This window comes from Empidonax traillii, unplaced genomic scaffold (genome assembly GCF_003031625.1).
Source record: "Empidonax traillii isolate 1590-97213 ecotype Southwest subspecies unplaced genomic scaffold, ASM303162v1 scaffold205:size1172791, whole genome shotgun sequence".
NCBI classification, from domain to species: domain Eukaryota; kingdom Metazoa; phylum Chordata; class Aves; order Passeriformes; family Tyrannidae; genus Empidonax; species Empidonax traillii.
Genome location: NW_020955398.1, coordinates 213487 through 232417, shown reverse-complemented (window position 1 = coordinate 232417; position 18931 = coordinate 213487). Strand labels below are relative to the sequence as shown.

At 38.5% G+C, this 18931-nt stretch overlaps 1 protein-coding gene across 1 annotated transcript in view; it reads left to right on the top strand.

The window, feature by feature from the left end:
* PTPN13 (protein tyrosine phosphatase, non-receptor type 13) overlaps nt 1–18931 on the top strand; it is a 122956-nt gene that overhangs the window by 62118 nt on the left and 41907 nt on the right. Inside the window, exons 8-15 of the mRNA XM_027887270.1 lie at nt 7241–7336; nt 8826–8925; nt 14387–14606; nt 16667–16741; nt 16851–17025; nt 17786–17939; nt 18096–18234; nt 18658–18810. Of these exons, the coding sequence (XP_027743071.1) occupies nt 7241–7336; nt 8826–8925; nt 14387–14606; nt 16667–16741; nt 16851–17025; nt 17786–17939; nt 18096–18234; nt 18658–18810 (1112 nt within the window). The remainder of the gene's footprint in view (nt 1–7240; nt 7337–8825; nt 8926–14386; nt 14607–16666; nt 16742–16850; nt 17026–17785; nt 17940–18095; nt 18235–18657; nt 18811–18931) is intronic.

The following is an 18931-nucleotide window of genomic DNA, read 5'->3' as shown; positions in this document are numbered from 1 at the left end:
AGTACTTGATGCAAGAGTATGCTACTACCTACATAGGTAGTCACATAACAGATGTGGTCACATAGCAGATAGCGGGGCATGAACAGAAAGAGAGTGGAAAGAAGTCCATAGAAAATGACAGCAAATGTTATTCTTTCTCTGTGTCTACAGCATGACCTCAAACAAGGGATACGGAAAGGAAAAACGGAGAAGGAGAGTAAGTTATTTTGTAAGTGTAGTAGTGAGCGTAGTTTGGAGTGAGGGTTCAGTTTAGTTTGGAGGGGGAGGAATGAGCAAGGAGTCACGGAAAACAGGGTTATTTATGGTTGAGTGTAGTAGAGAGGACACAGTCACCCTTCTTTTTGGTAGGTCTGGGGATATTTTCAGTTCACTTCAGCCCAGGTCTAGGTCACAATTAAGCCTGTGTAAATTGTATTAAGCTTCTGCTTTTGGCTGTACGTTGTTTTTCTGGTTTGGATTGTTAAATGACATTGGACTCTCTGTGGGTTGAACTTGGCCAGATAAAACTACCCTCAAACTACAAAGGAATATAAGTGACACGTGGCTTATTTTTCTTTAACTTATTTTGGGTTAAGCTGGCAAACTTTTTTGTTATTTGTAAAACCTTAAGGAGCTGACTGCCTTGGAAAAAGAAAATCTTCTTATGCACAGGCTCTGGTTTGCCAAGCTTTCACTCAGAACAGATTTTTACAATACAAATTATAAACGCGTGAAAAAGCAGAGTTTATAGTGGAAAGAATGACAGCTTTAATTACACCTGTGCTGTAGTACTTTGTAGTGAGCTGCAGACCATCTAAAGTGCACTATAATCTGCTGTCTGAACATCTCAGATTTAGCCTCGCAAGCATTCCAAAGACAATGTCATTGCAACTGCCTTGCTCTTGAACTTGCTGTTTTATGTCAATCTGCTGTACAGTTTCAGGCTTGAGATTGTTTATCTCTAGTCTATTGAAGATGATTGTTTATGATTAGGTGCTACGTAGCCAGATAGAGGCAAGGGAAAGAGCCTGCTGTTTGATTTCAGGTATAGCCAATTCTGATCACTAAGAACAGACTCCAGAAGTGTTTGTTAACCTTGCCAAGAGATGGGGAAGTAAGTTCTGCATCTTCGTGGTTTTGTTCACTCTTGTTTTGTTATGGAGGTTTTGCGAGATTGGACAGAATTGTTTAGAGTTGTGAAGTTGTTAGGTGTTAAACCCAAGCAGTTGACCTTATTGGGAGAGCAGGTTTTGTTTTTGTTGTTCTTTTGAAACTAGGAAATTGTTACTTGGCATCAGCTGATAGTGTCCTGTTTCAGAGAGAAAATAATATTCTACCTTTCACATTTTGCAAGCCTGCCTTGTCCCTCAAGAGCATGAAAGTGTCATCTGTTCTCCCTTGCTCCAGCTTTCTTTGCCTTTTCACCCACAAAAGTGATTCCTTGTTTGTCTCAGACCTACCTTCAAATGGCACTATAGTAAGGCTGTGAGATGAGAGCCTTGTATGAATCTCTCCTTTTGCTTAGGCAGCTCCCCCTACCCTTGTTTTGAGTGTATGCATAATTAAAAGTGAATGGGTTTATATGTTGAGTGAATGAGTTTCTTTTTTTTTTTTTTTTTCAATTCTGGTGGGACACAGGAGCACAGAACCAGTTGGGAGACTAGTAATGTAGTTGGCTGTAGGTTGAAATAGCAGACAGGGTGAAAAAAGATTGCAGGATACCAAAAAAACTTATCTTGCTGAAGCTCTGGAATGCTGAATCCAGGAGTGGGGGAATAGGGTAGTTTGGTAATACTCTCAAGCCTTTGTTAAATGTTTTTGCAGTTGGGGACCAGGTGAATTCTAGAGCCTCAAATTGTGTTTATTCCTTTCTTTTTACCTTTATTTTTTTTCCCACTGAAATTATTAAGTCCTCAGATTTTGGGGTTTTTGTCCACTTAACTGCTCTTGGTTCATACAGTCAGCAAGAAGAGGCAGTAATATTCCATGTTTCTAGAGATGGGTCTCTGCCTCTTAAGTCTTCTGTGTCTTTATCTCACAAAACTGTTTTCATTAGCTACCTTGAAGACTCATCTGGACCCCATTCATAAAACTTCCATATTACGACAGCCTGTGTTAAGCTGGGAAAGTTACAGCTAAGGATACTCTAAATGCCTGGGTTTTAAAAGCTCTCTTAGTTTAAAGTTGCATATTGGAACAAGAAAAAATGTCTGCAGGTAAGCAGGCAGCTGTTGGTAGCAAATTTATCCCAGCAAATTAAGCCCCAGAGATTTGAATTTGGGAGCGTCTGAAGAAGAGGGTTAAGTGGGAGAGTGGATTTAGAACAAAAAAGGAATAGCAGCTCTACAAACTTACTGCTGTGAATTCAATAAAGTATGCATAACCTTCTTTTTTCTCTTGAATTGAATGTACTCAGTTCACGTGTGGGCCATGCAAGTCATCCACAGTGATACATCTGTTTGCATGTGAAAGCAAACGAAGGTGCAGTTTGCACGTGTTTCAGGATCATTGTGCTGCAGTGTGATTTAAATTCAATGGTGCCACAATGGATTCTCATGTAGTTGGCATAAGGATAAGGTTCAGGTATTCAGAAATCATATTAATGAATAGTAGAGGTAGGATAATGGACTGATACTGTTTCAGATGGAAAACTTCAGTTGTAATTTTACTGGGACAACAGCAATTGGCTTTTCAAGGAAAAACAAAGATGTTTGTGGGATTTCTCTAAAATATAAGTACTCTGGCATCAGCCACTGTTATTTTGTTCTGAATTACATAGCTTAACATTAGGTAGTAAAACAGCTCTGACCATTCCATAATTGCACAGCAGAGTGGCATCCGTTTTATCTCATCTGTCAAGCTTTCAGCAGCTCACACAGTCTGGGATTATCAATTCTTAGTCAAAACATTACATTCTCAGTTGGATAAAACATTTAAATTAAAACAGGCAAACAACTTAATGGGACAAACACTCAGGTTGTGCCTGTGTTTATTTACATACCTTAGCCTAGATGGCATGATCCAGATCCAGAAAAGAAGAGTATCTTCCTGAGTACAGGACCCTGAGTTCTTACCAAACCCTGGAGCTGTTGTTAATCTTGCTGTTTTCCTTTTCAGCCTACCACTAGAGATGTGTGTTTTCCGCGGTTTTACAAGGCTACATGTCTCTCTGTAGATCAGCTCCTGCCCGGCCCTCTGCATCAGATGTCCATTAGGCTCTCTGGAGATTTGCCTGGGTAGCTGGTGACTTGGGTTGCATGGGGAATACAGCTTTTTCATTTAGAATATGGGTGGTGGAAACCTTGCAGGTTAAAATGCTCCCCTGGGAGGCTTATTGGATCTGTCACCTTTGACAGTTGTTGGATGTGAATCCTTACCAGGGATTTGATCTGGATCTCCTATGTTCTTCCTGTTAAACCTATGCTGCCTTGCATAATTCAAGTTTTCTTATATGAAAAGAGGAAAAGAAAAGGAAAATTGATTAAACTCTTGGGAAAGAAGCAAGTCCCAGCCTCTCCTAGGGGATATTTAATGTGTTTTAAATGGTATTGTAGTACACTCTCTTGTAATAGAGACACCCACCAGTGCCCCAAAGGGCACACAAGAGCTCCCTCCCTGTCATGAAACTGTCAGTTTAATTCTTCCGCCTTCTCTGTGCAGCCAGTAATAATTCTGTAATGATGTGTATTTGAAAACCTGGGTATCTAATGTGACTCATGTTCAGGATAATGAAATTCCAGGCTAAATGTAGTTCTCTGATTTCTGTTGAAGTTGGCTGAGATGAGGCTTTCTGTAAATTATTTGTCTGGGCTTGCATGTCTCGCCCTGTGTAAATAGTGTGTTTTGTTATTTTGTGCTGCGTGAAGTGCCTGTAGGGTTGTGCTCTGCTGCTTTTTATAGGGAGTTTGAATAAAAACACCACTGCAGCACCAAGCAGCACAAAAACAGATTCTTCAAGCTGTAATGCTTCATTTACCTTTGTGTCGTGGTGCTACCACATGTTAACTTAGATTATTAGTACAAGTTTTATATATTTATTTAGTTACAGACTCTTAAAACATGCTTAAACTCAGGTTTCATTTTGCACTGAAGTATGAAATGGTTCAAAGTACACTAAGAGACTATAATCTAAACACTGAAGTGTTAAGAAGGATAACTGATAGAGTTGTTTTTGCTACAATGTGCTTGATGTTTATGGAAGTTAAATCAATTCTGCAGTCTCACTTCAGTCACCAGAAATTGAAGAAAACCCAAACAGACAAGAAACCAAGATAACAAACCAAGAGCATTCAAAATTCTCAGGGAAAATTTTAAATATGGGAGATAAGTTGTTTTATTGTTGTCTTTAGCTTTTGTTGACATTGTCTTGCAGCTTCTTCCCAGCAAGACACGCTAGAAGTTTGTCCTCATTTTTGAAACTTCTGTATCAAAAGCTTGACTTTAATTTCATCCCAGAATTGTACTTTTGTGACCCTTGGAAAAGCCAATTCTTACTTAGAAGTTTAACTTGGACGTGATTCAAGTGCCTTCTTTGAAGTTAAATCCTAATATAATATGTTAGAATTGAGGAGAACTTGCTGGGAGGAGACGAGAGAGCATAAATTATTTGGGTAACTTTGTGAGCATTATAGATAAAATAGTCTCAATATTTACATTTTAATTGAGTATTTGCAGGTCTGCAAGTGCATATTCTGTCCATGCCCTAGAAAAGATTGTTTGGTTAAGAGGAAGTACAGTGCTGGGGGGATGTTTAGGGGGTGTACAAAGACCAGCAAAAAACTGGAAGGCAGTTACCAAAGAGAAGTCCCAGTAGCAAACAGTTCACATCTGTATATATTTTGTCTACACTGAACAAAGTGAAGAAAAATCCAGAGAATTTACATGGAATTTCAGGATGTGTCTTCTAAATTGCTGATAAATTTTGCTTGATAGTCATCAGTGCAGCCCTGCATGGAAAGGTTGTACAACGCCTCCCTCAAGCAGATGAGAAGAATACCTTTGCTTGTATTAATGGGTTAAGTTGTATGGTCTTGATTAGGGAGAAGGATGCGACAAGACAGGAGGGTGGTCCTCTCCTTGTGAATGCTGGGATGACAGGTTTGAGCCTAGCTAGGACTTCGGTGGAGGTCTTTGAAAACAGTGGGATAAACAGCTATTGGAAATCTTGCTTTATGTTTCTTGGCTCATGGACTTGCTCCTTCGCCTGCAGCAGGGCGCTAGCTCCTGCTAACAGCGTGAGTCAAGGGAAGTCAAATACCCTGCAGAGTCACGTATCACACCACCACATACAAGCACTTGTCTCATGTTTTAAGTGCATATTTCTCTTTTACCACATTACTTTTTTTTTTTTTTCCCAAAATTTAATGTCTCGAAGAACCAGAATGTAGCCATAATTTCTGTGCAATTTGAGAAGCCTAGACTGCTGACTAAGTGGAAAAAAATAAATCTGTTTAAAGACTCATGTCATATTTTATTGTTCCCTTTCCATCATCTTGCTTCAAAGTTAGTTCAGCAGACTTGAAAAACCTACAGCTAATAAAACTACTGGGAAATGAGAGATCTGGTTCTAGTTAAATGTTTTGGTATTGTAGCCCCAGTATCGTGTTTGGATTGATGCCTCACTTAAAGGGCTGGGAACAGTTTAAAAATAAATCTCCAAAAGCTACCCACTGAATTTGGTTTTTATTTCCCCTGTTAGGCAAGTAATTGCTAGACTGCAAGTAATTGCTAGACTGGGGGTAGATTTCTTTGTTGTAATATCCAGAATGCTGAAAGTAGCCATTGTGAAAGATTGAAGCAGCTTCACACACCACTCCACCCGTGAATTCTCTTCATCTTGCTGTAGAGTAGTTTGCTTATGTGCAAACCATATTGCTTACTTCTGAGAATAATGAGAAATGTTAATTGGGTTTTATGCTGCTAAACTGTGCAACTGGGGTGGGCTGGTGGGAACTGTTGGTTTCGTGAGTTCATTGGCAACTTTGCTTACTTAGCCCAAGTGAGCTGATCTTGGCTGTTGAGGAGGAAGGTTTTGAAAACAGATAGTCCAAAATGAACATGAACCAGTCTCCAGTCTTGTTCCACTGCATTATCTTATAATCTGTTAATGCTTTTTTCCCATTTGGAATTTTTCCTGCTTCTGTAGGAAGTCTAAATGAGTAATGTTGTTGACTAACTTGTTCTCTGACCTAACAGAAGTTATGCTGCAGGTTTATTGTTCTCTCAGAATTTTTCACCAGGCTTTTGTTTTCTGGATGTGGGAAATTGGAGCTTCAGTTTCCTTTTTTGCAGCCTCCAGATATACCTGCTCACGTATTCCCCATTTTGTATTCCTGCATTGTATGTCCTTGTTATAGTGACTCACACTTGTTTTCACAGCAGTTACATGGGTTTTTCTCTTTCTCATCATTTTTGTTTTCAAAAACTTTAACAAGAAATAAACTAGAAATAGCCTTCCACAAAGAAAGACACCAGAAGTTTTCTCTTACTTTGACAGTGAAACACTGGTATTCTGAAGACGTAGATGTTGTTTTGTGTTCTGCTTTTATGCACGTTTTTTGGTTGTTTGTTGGCTTGTGCATAGGAAAGTTCTGGCAGACTGTTGCAGATCTCAAGTAAATACTCCCCTTCTGTGGAATCCTGTGCTCCAGTATGTTATTTAAATAATTCCCTGAGAGTAGGAACTGAGACTGCTGTATTGATTTCTCATCACATGAGTTTAGCTGTTCTGGTTAATTAAATACCCCCTAGGGGTTTACTATATGATTGTTAATCCTATTTTGTGGATGTCAAAGATGAGCTGAATATTAATTTTCCAGTGCCTGCTTTGTCTGTGTGGATATTTTTCTTTTTTACATCATGAAGGAACCAGGCACCAAGTCATGGTAGTTGCTTTACACAAGGGAGGTGCTTTACACATGGGAGATGTGCGTCAAGTGTTTACATTAGTTTTGTTTGCAGGAGGGGTCAGGTTTTTTGTTGGGTTTTGTAGTTGTTTTTTTTTTAATATTAGTTTAAACTTTGAGGTGATGATGAGAGAGAAGTTCTGAGGAATTGACTTTGTTGGGATAGACAAGAGGCAGACCACAGAACCCTCAGGCCATGGGGACAGAATGGGGCTGCACAGCATCCACTGAGTGTTTGCTTTTAGACTCCATGGCCACAGATGGGCATTTTAACATTTTGAAAATATTTTTTAAAAACTCAAATGTTTGTTTGTGTTTGATTTTTGCATTTCTGATACCCTGATTTAAACTTTCAGAGCCTTTGAGAAGGTACAAATCTTATCACAGCGACGTTTATAGTACTTCGAGTGAAAGTCCATCAGTTATTTCTTCAGAACCAGATTTCAGGCAAGGTAAGACCTATGTTTAAAAAAAAGGAAAAAAACCCCACCAAACCAAGCAAATAGGCAAACAAAAAACCTAAAGAAAAAAAGTTGGAGATGAAAACCAGACCCCAACAGTATGAAATTCAGTCTTTAGTAGGAGGCTTGATAATTACCACTGATACAAAGTTGTAAGATGATATAATTACAACATTATGGACAGATCAGCATAATTGTCAATCTGTTCAGAAATGACTTTGACATTTAGCACTCTGAGAGGGAACTTGGTAGGAAAAGCTAAAAATGGTTAACTTATTTAGTAGAGTGCTTTTTTAAAACTACATGCTGTTAGTATGGCAAATGTAAGTAATTTCTATTAAATCAGTGGCTTGGAAAAGCAGTAAATGGTGCAAAGGGTTGTTCACTCATATATGGCAGGAAAAACCATCTTCGTGAATCATTATAAATAATGGAGGCAAATCATTTTGTGAAAAATTAGGAAAGAAAACAATAGATAGGCAGCTAGAGTATAGCTGCACTGTATGTATTCCGTATGCATGGAATTCTAGCCCAGCCTCCCTGTACTCACTGCGCTCTCAACCTTCTTTGTGATTGTCTATCCTTCTGCTTACTGAGTCAGAAGCATGAGGAGCAGTAACAAGTATTGAGGCTCCTGTAATGCATTTCCTTTCACTTGCTTGTCATTTAGAACAGATTGTTTTTGTGTTCCAGTCCAAAGTCAACAATTCCTAAGTTTTACCAGCAAGATAAAGCTCCTTTCTGGCTACCAGTAGTAGTATTTCTGAACTCAGTTAAATGACTGTCAAAACAACCTACTTCTAAGTCAGTGTGCCTGTAGTGTGTTCTGCAAGAGCTCTCCTGCCAGCTCTGTTTATTGGGGGTACAGTAAGAGATGAAGAGTAGTAGTTTGCAAAATCAAGCTCTAAGTGTAGCATCTCAGGTGCTACTACAGGAAGATGTGCCAGCAAAGAAGATAAATCTTACAAAGAGAATCACAGGTTAGTATTTTGCCAAAAGAAATTTGCCTACTAAAGATTCCAGGGATAAAAATCAGGACTTCAGTGACTGGTTTCTTACCTCCCATCTTGTGAACTGGATGCGTAATGAATTAGCTGCTCTCTTTCTGTGCTGGAGTGGTTTGTATGATGTCTCTGCCATGTATGTGTCTCAACTCATGGCTGATGAAGAAATGTGTTACTTTGGGAAGGTGTCCAAGCAATCGTGGGGATGGTGTTTTAATTGTGATTTCTTTTAGGCCTTCCTTAGTATTCTTCTTCAAAGGACTATCAGCTACTTCTGTTGGGGGAAAACTGTAAGATAGCCTTGAAAACTGAAATCAAGTTGGTTTTTTTGGATACTGTAATGCTATTGTGTAGAACAAGTAAATTTGATTTCTTCTAAGCAATCTCATATGACTGAAAAGCCCTTGATTTTTGAATGGGATTACGCTGTGTACTTTGTTGTCAGTCAGGCATTAATTTGTCTTTTGTTTTTTTAGTGAGAAGAAATGAAGGCTTCAAGAGAGATGATGCCAGTGGTGTGTTATCAGGTGCTGATGAAATCTCCACATCAAGTCAAGCTAATTCTCAGAGAGCAAGGTAAACCCTGTGAAAACAATATGTCTTGAAGTGCTCTGTCTTTATCAAAGAATGTATTCTAAATCTGCAAGTGAAGTTTTTCACTCCAGTCTCAGCTTCTGTTTAAGGTTAAAAAAATGGCACGTTGTACTGGATTAAAAATAGCATTTTAGAATTATATACTGCATTCTGAAGTAAAAGTCTCATGATGCACTGCGATGTAGAGGTAAGTTAGGAGTCCAGATTCAATGTCCACATTTATGGGAGACTGGGTTGAACTCTTATCAAATCATTATATCTGTCAGAAGAGCAGGGACTATGGTCTGCTTGGAAATATTTAATTATTTTTTCATTGTAAATAATTTTTAATAATATTTTTATTAAATAAAAAATAACTATTTTTCATTGCTCAGTTTTCCAAAATAAATTTCTAGAAAGTATTGATATTAATACAGATTAACTTGCATTTCTTTCATTTAATAAGGAAATGATAACATGTTTATTTCTTTGAAATAAGTCAACATTTGGTTGGTTATTCTGGTGAACTCCTTAGTTTACGTTTTTGTGTTTGCATTAATTTTTTTTAATACCTCAGCACTGATTAGGCAGGCCATTTCTGTAATAGTTCATTCTTTTTGAAAATTGCTTGGCTGTACTGTGTATTCAAATATCACATCTTTTGAGGTTTTATTTTTTCAAGTGCTGTTCATCCATACAGCTTTAAAAGGTAGGTTCTGCTTTGAACATCACCTTAATGCAATGCCTTTTTACAGCAGAAGCATATCTTGCCATACTTGTTATGTTTTGAGAGTGGTTTCATTCTAAAGGTTTGAGAATTTTTATTGACATTGACCTTTTGGATGCAAAATTTTCTTCTGGTCTCTGCAAGATACCTAATCACCTTGGAATATCATGTCAAAATGATGCAAGTTATTTTTGCAGTAAGGGGAAAAAAATAAAGACACATTTCTTTCTTCCCCTCTTCCCTCATCACGTTATAACAACAGGCAACTTTTTGCTTTATATACTGTAGATCAAGAGAAAGATTGCTGCTGTGCTTGATATTTTAGGATATTTTTGGCATAAGTTGGAGGGGAATGGTGCTCTATGCTATTAAAGAAGCCTGGAGACATTTGAAGATTGGAGCTGTGTCAGGTGATATGGCAAGGCTGGTGAATGTGTTCTCCGTGTTCATTTAACACATAGGATGATGTGCAGTGAATAGGGCTTAGAACCATGCTTTGAACATGGAGATGGGAGTAAATGAATATCTGCTTCTTACATTACATTGTGTGCCATAAATGGATCTGAGTAGGGCAGGGTCTCAAATGAACTGTATCTCACTGCAGGTGAACAAGTAAACAGTTACTCAGAAATCTTACAGCTTTCAGTTATCTGATGCATTGGTTTATGCTTATTTGTTTTCTTATTGCTTGCACTTTGCCTGAGAAATGCAAAGTAGTCTAGAAATGTACATATTGGCATTTCTTGCAGGGAAGAACTATTGCTTAATAAGTCCATATCGGTTTGTTGTCAGGAATATGGTATCTATCCATGTAACGCCATATGTGTTAATCTGCAGTGTCCAAGCAGTCTTAGAAATCCATCCTGCCTTCACATAAGAGGATTTTGGTTATATATGTGCTTTTAGGGCAGACTTTCAAGGGGGTGTGATACTGGTGTATCCCATGTAAGCCACGTAACTCTGTTCAAGAACTGTGCATTTCTACTTGGTGCTTTATGCTGTCTTAGCACCACTCTAAAATGACAAGGCAGACTATTACTACTGTATGTACAGCATGGGCATGTAGCTTTCTTAAATTACTTGTCATTGTTGGGTTTTTTTTTCTTTTGATGAAAATGAAAACTCCCAAGTCAACCTTCATTCCGCTTTGCCTTGAACCCAGGAAATTGCCCCCTCAGCACTGTAGCTGTGCTTTAAAATAAAACAGCAGTAATTTGTGGATGCTGATAGAGAACTTTTGTTTCTATTTACAAAATATTTCAGAAACAGAAAGTAGTATGTGGTATGTAAATGAGTAACATTGTAAATGAGTAATTGCTGTAAATGAATTGGACCTACTGTGGGAGTGAAAATGCCAAGGTAAAACAGTACATAGTTTCTCATGGTTTGTTTCACATTATTTTTTATTACTCTGTTGAGACTGGTATCTTTAATGGACATAATCTGTATACATGTGAAATCTAGAAGGAAAATCTTTGTTTGCAACTGTAGCATAGACTGACCTGTAGTGCTTAGTAACAGAATGAATTTTACATTTATGTAACTATACAGTCTTATTTTAAAGCTTGGTATTTTTTTGAATCTCCTGTTTCTGCTTGTCCTCCCCTCTGTGCACATCTCAGTGTTTTACTCTGTATTAGAGAGATATCATCTGTATTTCAGTACATACTAATTTTTCTGATTCTGTGATATGTTCTTAGTCAGTCTGCATAATTATCCACAGAATTATCCTTATAAAATTGAGTTGTAAATCAAATAGGGGGATTTGTATTTGAGGGAATCTTAAAAAACAGCAGTGAAGATGTTCAGTTATCAGCCAGTGCACCTTGTGCTGTTTTGGAGGGGTGACCTGCTCTTAAAGTGGCAGAAGTCATAAATGTTCAGACCCTTCTCATGACTGTTGTTATCCTTTAAACTTATTGGAATGCATTCCTTGTGGCAATGGCTCGTTTCTTGTTTCCTCTTTGCTTCTTGTATTCCTTATTTTTTTCCTTTTATTTTTTTCCTTTTTTTTTTCTTTTTCTTCCTTTACTGTTTCTTCCTTTTTCTCCCTAGGAGCAGCAGCTGACATGGATATCTTCCTTCTGTCGCCTTTTCCTTCCAGTAGACTTCATTTTCATATCCTTCCTACCTTACCGAAAGACATCCGTCTTTCTCAGTCCATTCCTGACCTTTCCACTTCACTAATCATTAGAGAGGGCCTACCTGCTTCCCTTCTTCTAACTTCCTTCTCTGATCCAATGCCTGCTAATTTCTTGGTAAGTACACTAGGGAAAGAGATAATTCTCTTCCCTTCTTTAAAGGCATCAGCCTTCCGGGTGACTGTTCCCCTACCATCTTCAGGTTAATAAGTAACTGTGAGGATCTGGTTTGTAGTCAGACACTGCTGAAAATAGAGTAGCAGCCAAGTACTTGTCCGATGAAGCACCGTGCAAAACACACTCTTATGATGTCATCTGCTAAGAATGTAATTTAGACTTTGTTGTTGCTGTTGGAGTAATAATACTTGCATATTCCGAACTTCTCAGAAGAGCTCTACCTGTATATGTCAACAGTATTTCCTGTTCTGTGTGAAAGATGCATTCCTTGTCTTGGAACCTAAAGAGTGAATCATGCTGTAACCCCCCATAGAAAACTGGCAGTCTGACCAAGGCAGAGTAAATTTTACTTACCAAGGATGCTGATGGGTGCTGATTTATGGTTGGTGATAGTGCTAAGTTAGGTAGAATTTTAAGCTATTAGGTTTTTGATCTCCCTCCGTGGACACCCCACACACATTCCAATTTTCAAAGAAATTAATACATGTCAACAAAGATAATAAAACCAACCTAATGACAAAAACTTTTCATTCCCTCTGTTGCACAGAGCTGTATGTTATTAAAAAGGCAAGATTTTTTTTCTGCAGTAGGTGTTTTCACAGTAGCGTTTTCAGATAGAGCCAGTTGCAACATGTCTTTCTTTTTCTTATAGTCTTTGTTAATTCATATATATTTAGGTTCAGAAAGTGTTTGTTTTTGTTTTATTTCAGAGCCCATCCTTAGATCTTGGTCTGAAGGGCTCTTGTGGGTGTATTTAACTTGGTTCATTGTCAGTATTCCCATATGTCAATCCTAATAAGTTTCCTCATGATGAAAAGCTAAGCATGTGCACATGTCTTAGCAGATCTGAGACCTTTTCTCATTACTTTGTCCTTTTAGGTGCATGTTGATTAAGTCTGTTCTAGAAAGAAACAGAGTAGGGAGAAGGGAAACAATGCTGTGAAAGCTCTGCACAATGGAAAGAATAGTGGGCTTACATTGATACATTTTTCTTTAATTACTCTGTATCTTCCCTGAAACTTCATTTGAGAAATTTAAGCATCATTCTCTTCTTGTATATTTCTTATTTTATTGCTGGTTTTACATGCTAACTAATGACACTTCAGTATTAAAAAAAAAAAAAAAAGATAGAAGGTGGTACACTGTTCATAATACAGGTATTCATTAGTAACTTTGTAAAAAGATGAAAATAAAATTTGAAATCATATCCACCAAGCATAGAAAACTCTTCTATCTGGACAGGTTTATTAACTGATTTCTCATTCATCAATCATATCTTTAGGTTCTTCTGAAAACTAGGTATCTAAATTGAAAAGTGGGTTATATAAGTCTGTAGATTGCCTTACTATAAAGGACTGTATGTCAGTATCGCTTACTCTAAATTTATATGTATTTCTCAACTAAAATGCAATGATATGCAGGCTTCTAAACATTTTCTTTGCCTTTTCATGTTTTTCATTACTCAGTTTAGATGTACGCTAAACACTGATCTTAGAATTGCTTGGGTTTCTCTGTTCTTCTCATTTCCTAATCACCTTCTTAATTTTTCAAATAAAACCAGCTTTTGTTCACCGAAAATGGGACATGAAATTCTTTCCTTCCATAGAGAAGAAAACTGATAGGATGTTTAGATTCATACCTGTTAAAAAAAGAACTTGAGGATAAGTTGCTGTGTTTTTCCGGAATACTGATTCAGTTTTTGTTAGTTTTTTTCTTGTCTTTTCCTTCAGATTATTAATTTAGATTCTGAATTAGTCTTTGTGGTGACTGTTTATCAACCAGGCCATTCTTGGGAATTTAAAAGAAAAGGAACTATTTTAAACAAGATGATGAAAACATTAGAAGATGATATTTAGAATAATTTAGTATATAGAATGTTAATACATATGAAATATTTATGTAAATATTTCAAACTATACTACTGCTCAGGAGAAATTGGAGAATAAATAGCAGGCCCATGCAAACACAGAAAGTGTTTGGAGCAATATAAAGGACACTTATCACTTCAGTTTATTTCTTTAACAATATTTTTTCAACATGCCTTTTTCACAGTCCCTGCTTGAACACAGAAATTAAGATGTTTTTAAAGCATTGATATTTTTGTTCCTCCTGTGTGCTAACTGGTGTTGTCCTGATTCACTGGGTTTGTAGTGTCAAGTATTCTTTACGCTCCAGCTGAGCATTTATTTTCATGTGAATAAATGACAGGCAGCTCTAGGAACTTCGCATGTTTGCTCAATTTCTGTATTGATGGACTGCTGCACAAGGTTAACCTACTGGCTGCTGAATAAATGTGTTCCATATTCTGTTTGATAACTAGTTTTTGCGTGCCATATTTCCACTTGGGAATGTGCTTAAAACAGCAGAATGTCTTAGACATACCTATTAATGTCTGTCATCCCCTCTGACTATCCTATAGGCAACATGAAGCACCATTCGAAGGCAAACTAATAAGTCAAGAAGTGATGTTGAAGCGTCAGGAAGAAGAAATGATGCAATTGCAGGCTAGAATGGCTCTCAGACAGTCCCGACCTAACCTCTACCCAGGAGATACAATTAGATCCTCAGTGCTCGACATCACCAGAGATCCACTGAGGGAAATAGCCCTGGAAACAGCCATGACACAAAGAAAACTGAGGGTAATGCCCTGATCTCAGGTGAACTCTTCATATTTTAATGGAAACAGAGCAGTAGCTTGACTGAAACTCCAGTATGTGGGATTCATGAGCTGGATCCTGTAATAAATAGTCATCAGATTAAATACTAGGTGTTTGTTGTTGCCCTGATTGGAAAGGATTGCTCTCACAGGGTAAACTTCTGAGATTTTGTGGCATTAGTGGCTGCAGAGCCTAAAGTGGTATCAAGCAAGGCTTGACAGTTGCATCAATTAAAAAATATAGCATCCTAACAAAGGTAAGGTGTAGGTTCTACTGTATTCTGTGGTGTTTTCAGCCACTTCATTTACATTTCTCTCAGTGAAATGTGGATGTGTCCCACCAGCATCAAAGGTTATTAAATGAACAAGTTGGGAAGGTAAAGACAGAGAGAGTCCTATGTCCCTTAGGTTCACCCTGAATCCCCATGCAAACTCCCCTTTGCTTTCCCAGCTGTCTTGGCACGTGAATGAAATATAAGATTACAGAGAAAGAGGGAGACACAGGTATATAGGTAAATAGAGTGCCTGATGTATAGAAGAGATGATGGCTTGATGCCCTCTGCTGCTACTTTCTGTGAATTGGATTTTTTTTTTTTTTAATAAGGATGGGAAAACTTGAAATAAGACTCAGGGATTTGCTGCCCTAATACAGTGTAATAGCTCCTATATCTGTCTCCAGTCCATAGCATTCTGATGAGTTAGTTCATGTGGGCTTCAATTAACTAGGTTGGTTCCCCTCCCTTCCCCCCAACCCCTAAGAGGTTTATGTGCAGATGTTTTGCATTTGGTACACAGTAGGCAGTTGCCAATGAAGGTTTTTCCTCAAAAGGTGAATCTTGGGCCACTTGTAGTATTGAAGTGGATATTGTGTAGAGGACTTCCTATTGCAGTTTGGACAGATAACCTCCTTGTGATGGTTCGGACTTGGCTCCCTGCCAAATGCCCAACCCCCCAGTAGCAGCCCCTCTCTTCCCCTCTTTCTACTTCCCCCAGGGCAAAGGAAAAAAACTATGCAAATTGAAGAACCCGAAAATCAAGCTAGTTATATAAAAAATATATTTTATGTATATTACAGTTAAGATGCTATGTACACAGCAAACGGGAATTCAAACACCCCCCAAAGGGATAGGGAAAGGGGAAAAAGGGACAAGAGGAAACAAAAAGGGACACTGAATAGATATGCGCAATCAAACCCGAGAACTAGTAAGATAACTAGTAAAACAAATCTCACCACATCCCTTAGAAAGCAGGATTGGCAGACACTGCCAGCACTCCCCAAACCTCCATGTGGCAGGTCAGTGGATGCTGCAGGCCTCAGCCTTCGATAAGCGAGACCAACGCAGGGACCCACTGTTCCCGAACTCCGGCAGAAGAGAAGAGGAACGAAGGCCGCTCCTCCCCTCTTATTTATACCACGATTTACGTAAAAATTGTATGGAATACTGGGAACACTGCCCCTTCCTTGGTTACAAAGTGGTAACCAGGGAAGGCCTAGATTAAAACCACCACACTCCTGTAGTTTATAGGGTGAATTAGTAGAACATTTGTTTGTGTGCAGGCAGACAGAAATTGGCTAGGATGTCTACTTGATAGATAGAACTAGGCTGAAACTTTTCAGTCTTCAAGAGATGAGACTTGTGTGTCACAGGCAGAAATTTGTCAAGCTGGAATTGCCACCAGTGCCAGAAAACCTTTGTGCTGTCAGGCAGTTCCTTACTGAGATAAGCCCAGATGGTCCCAATATACAACCCATGCCTGTATTTTAAGGGAAGGCAAATACCACAGCATTTGGTTTTTGTTCAGCTAAGGAAGGAAAATATACAGTGTAATAATGTCACTGACACTGTAACTTGCCCGTAGTGTCTGGCACTCATGCTGACAGAACCATGTTCTTTAGGCTTAGCGCTTCAATGAAGGGATTCAGCGCAATTTTCTAATTTCAGACTTTGGTTCCTCTTCTGCACTTGCAGGGCAGGAGTTAGTGTGCCTCAGCCTCTTGTTCCAGCACCACAGTGTTCATTCATACGCTTTTGTGATTTGCAGAATTTCTTTGGCCCAGAGTTTGTGAAAATGACAATTGAGCCATTCGTCTCCTTGGATCTACCGAAGTCTATCTTGGTAAGAAAGGGGCTGTTCAGCCATCTATGGCAGGGGGACAGTGTGAAACCAACAAATGCAGCTTTATCACAGGTATGAATGTTGAGAGATTTTATTTCACAAAATGCAGACTAAGAAAGGAAAGAGTGATGACACCAGGCGAAAAGTGAATGTGATGCTTCTAAGTGGGCAGAAGCTGGAGCTGACCTGTGATACCAAAACAATATGTAAAGATGTCTTTGATATGGTTGTTGCCCATATTGGCTTGGTGGAGCATCATTTCTTTGGATTGGCTACTTTAAGAGGTAAGAATAATGGTTTGATGTATTTGACAGGTACAGAAAAGGAGGAATTAGCTACATGGTGTTGAGAAAAGATGAGCAGAGACTCCCTACCTCAGAGGACACAAAAGGGCTTTGGGTTCTATTAATATAGCCTAGGAATGCTGCAGCCTCTGGTGGAGGCAATCAATTTGTGATGCGGAGGAGGGCTCCTGCTATAGAGGGAGATGCCTCTGTTGCTCCTGAGCTGTTACTTTTTGCTATTAGTTGAATGGTCTTTTTGCCCATTGGGTAGAAGGTCATTCTGGGAAAATTAATCCAAGTTTCTTGTTGGCCTGTCTCACAGGCTGTTGAACTGTAGCCTTTACAATATTGGCATGACCTAGAAGTCATTAGCAGCTCACAAGCTTACTCTGTGGCAGGCTTCTGGTACTCTTAAACATTTTGCAGAAATGTAAATGGAACAGGAGGAAAGGAATGACAGATTTTGGATTTCCTCTGGGATAAGAACTTGTACATTTAAAAAAAACCCCTAGCTCCTATTGTCATAGAAGGTAGCTTAATATTTTTTTTTCCATACTGATGTTTTTGGGATAACTATAAAATTATGTCTTCTGCCTCTATAATATATATTTTGTGCTTATAAGTCATTGCTAGTCAAGAGAAAACCTTTCTGTTCAAACCCCAGTTTTAGAATTATAAATATGTTCTTTATCCTCCGACTGGAAAATATACTTGGTTTTAATGTTTTTACCAATGTGCTTCCCTTTAATATTCATGGCAGACAACGAATTTTTCTTCGTTGATCCTGACATAAAGCTAAGTAAAGTAGCTCCAGAAGGATGGAAAGAAGAAGCAAAGAAAAAGAACAAGCCTCCTGTCAACTTCACTCTGTTTTTTCGCATAAAGTTTTTTGTGGATGATGTCAGTCTGATACAGTGAGTGTATGAATTTTTTTTTTTAGCCCCTTGAGCTCTAAATTTGTGGACATAAACTGGTTATTAATCAGTACTGGAAATTTACTATAACAGGAAGAGTGTCAAAGATAGTGTGGGGTTTTTTTTCATGGTTTTTGTTTTATTTTCCTGTCCTAGGCATAGGCTGACCTGTCACCAGTATTACCTACAGCTGCGGAAGGATATCCTAGAAGACAGGATGCATTGTGATGATGAGACAGCCTTGTTATTAGCATCCCTAGCTCTCCAAGCTGAGTATGGAGATTACCAGGCAGAGGTACATCATCCATTTCATCTTTGAAGCTATGATCTTGCTACTTAATTAAAGGATTGTGATCTGCCACACATGCGTCACAGCTCTGTGCTGGACTGGAAGCTCAACTGATATGCTGTTGGCACGTTTTACTTTGAGGAAGTGTTCTTTCAGTCTAACACAGGTTGTTTCAAACTTTAGTTCAAGATCTGGGTGTTGAACCCCTTGTTTTCAGTGGAAGCAGAGTCATGCTTGAGTATGAAGAAATTGATGTGAAGTTAAGCTCTCGGTCAGGGTGGAGATTCTGGTTCCCTCCCATTGCTCGGAATCATTTGATCCTATGATTTGTATCATACAGTTCTTTGTCAAAATGAATGCTTATGCTTCATTTGTGCTCACAGGGTAGTATATGGAGGTGTCATAAAAAAAAATTGCTTCATGTTGTAGGTGCACGGCATGTCGTATTTCAGACTAGAACACTACGTCCCTGCGAGAGTGATGGAGAAACTAGATCTGTCCTACATCAAGGAAGAGCTGCCAAAATTGCATAGCGCTTATGTGGGTGCATCTGAAAAAGAGACTGAGTTAGAATTTCTGAAGGTAAGTGGGTAGCAATTTGCTTCCTTAATCTGTAACTTAAGAATTTCCTGTTTGGAATACGGGTGCGTGGATAGCCAAAGCCCAGGAAAACAGCTCAAGGTCTGAGTAACACTGAAAGGAA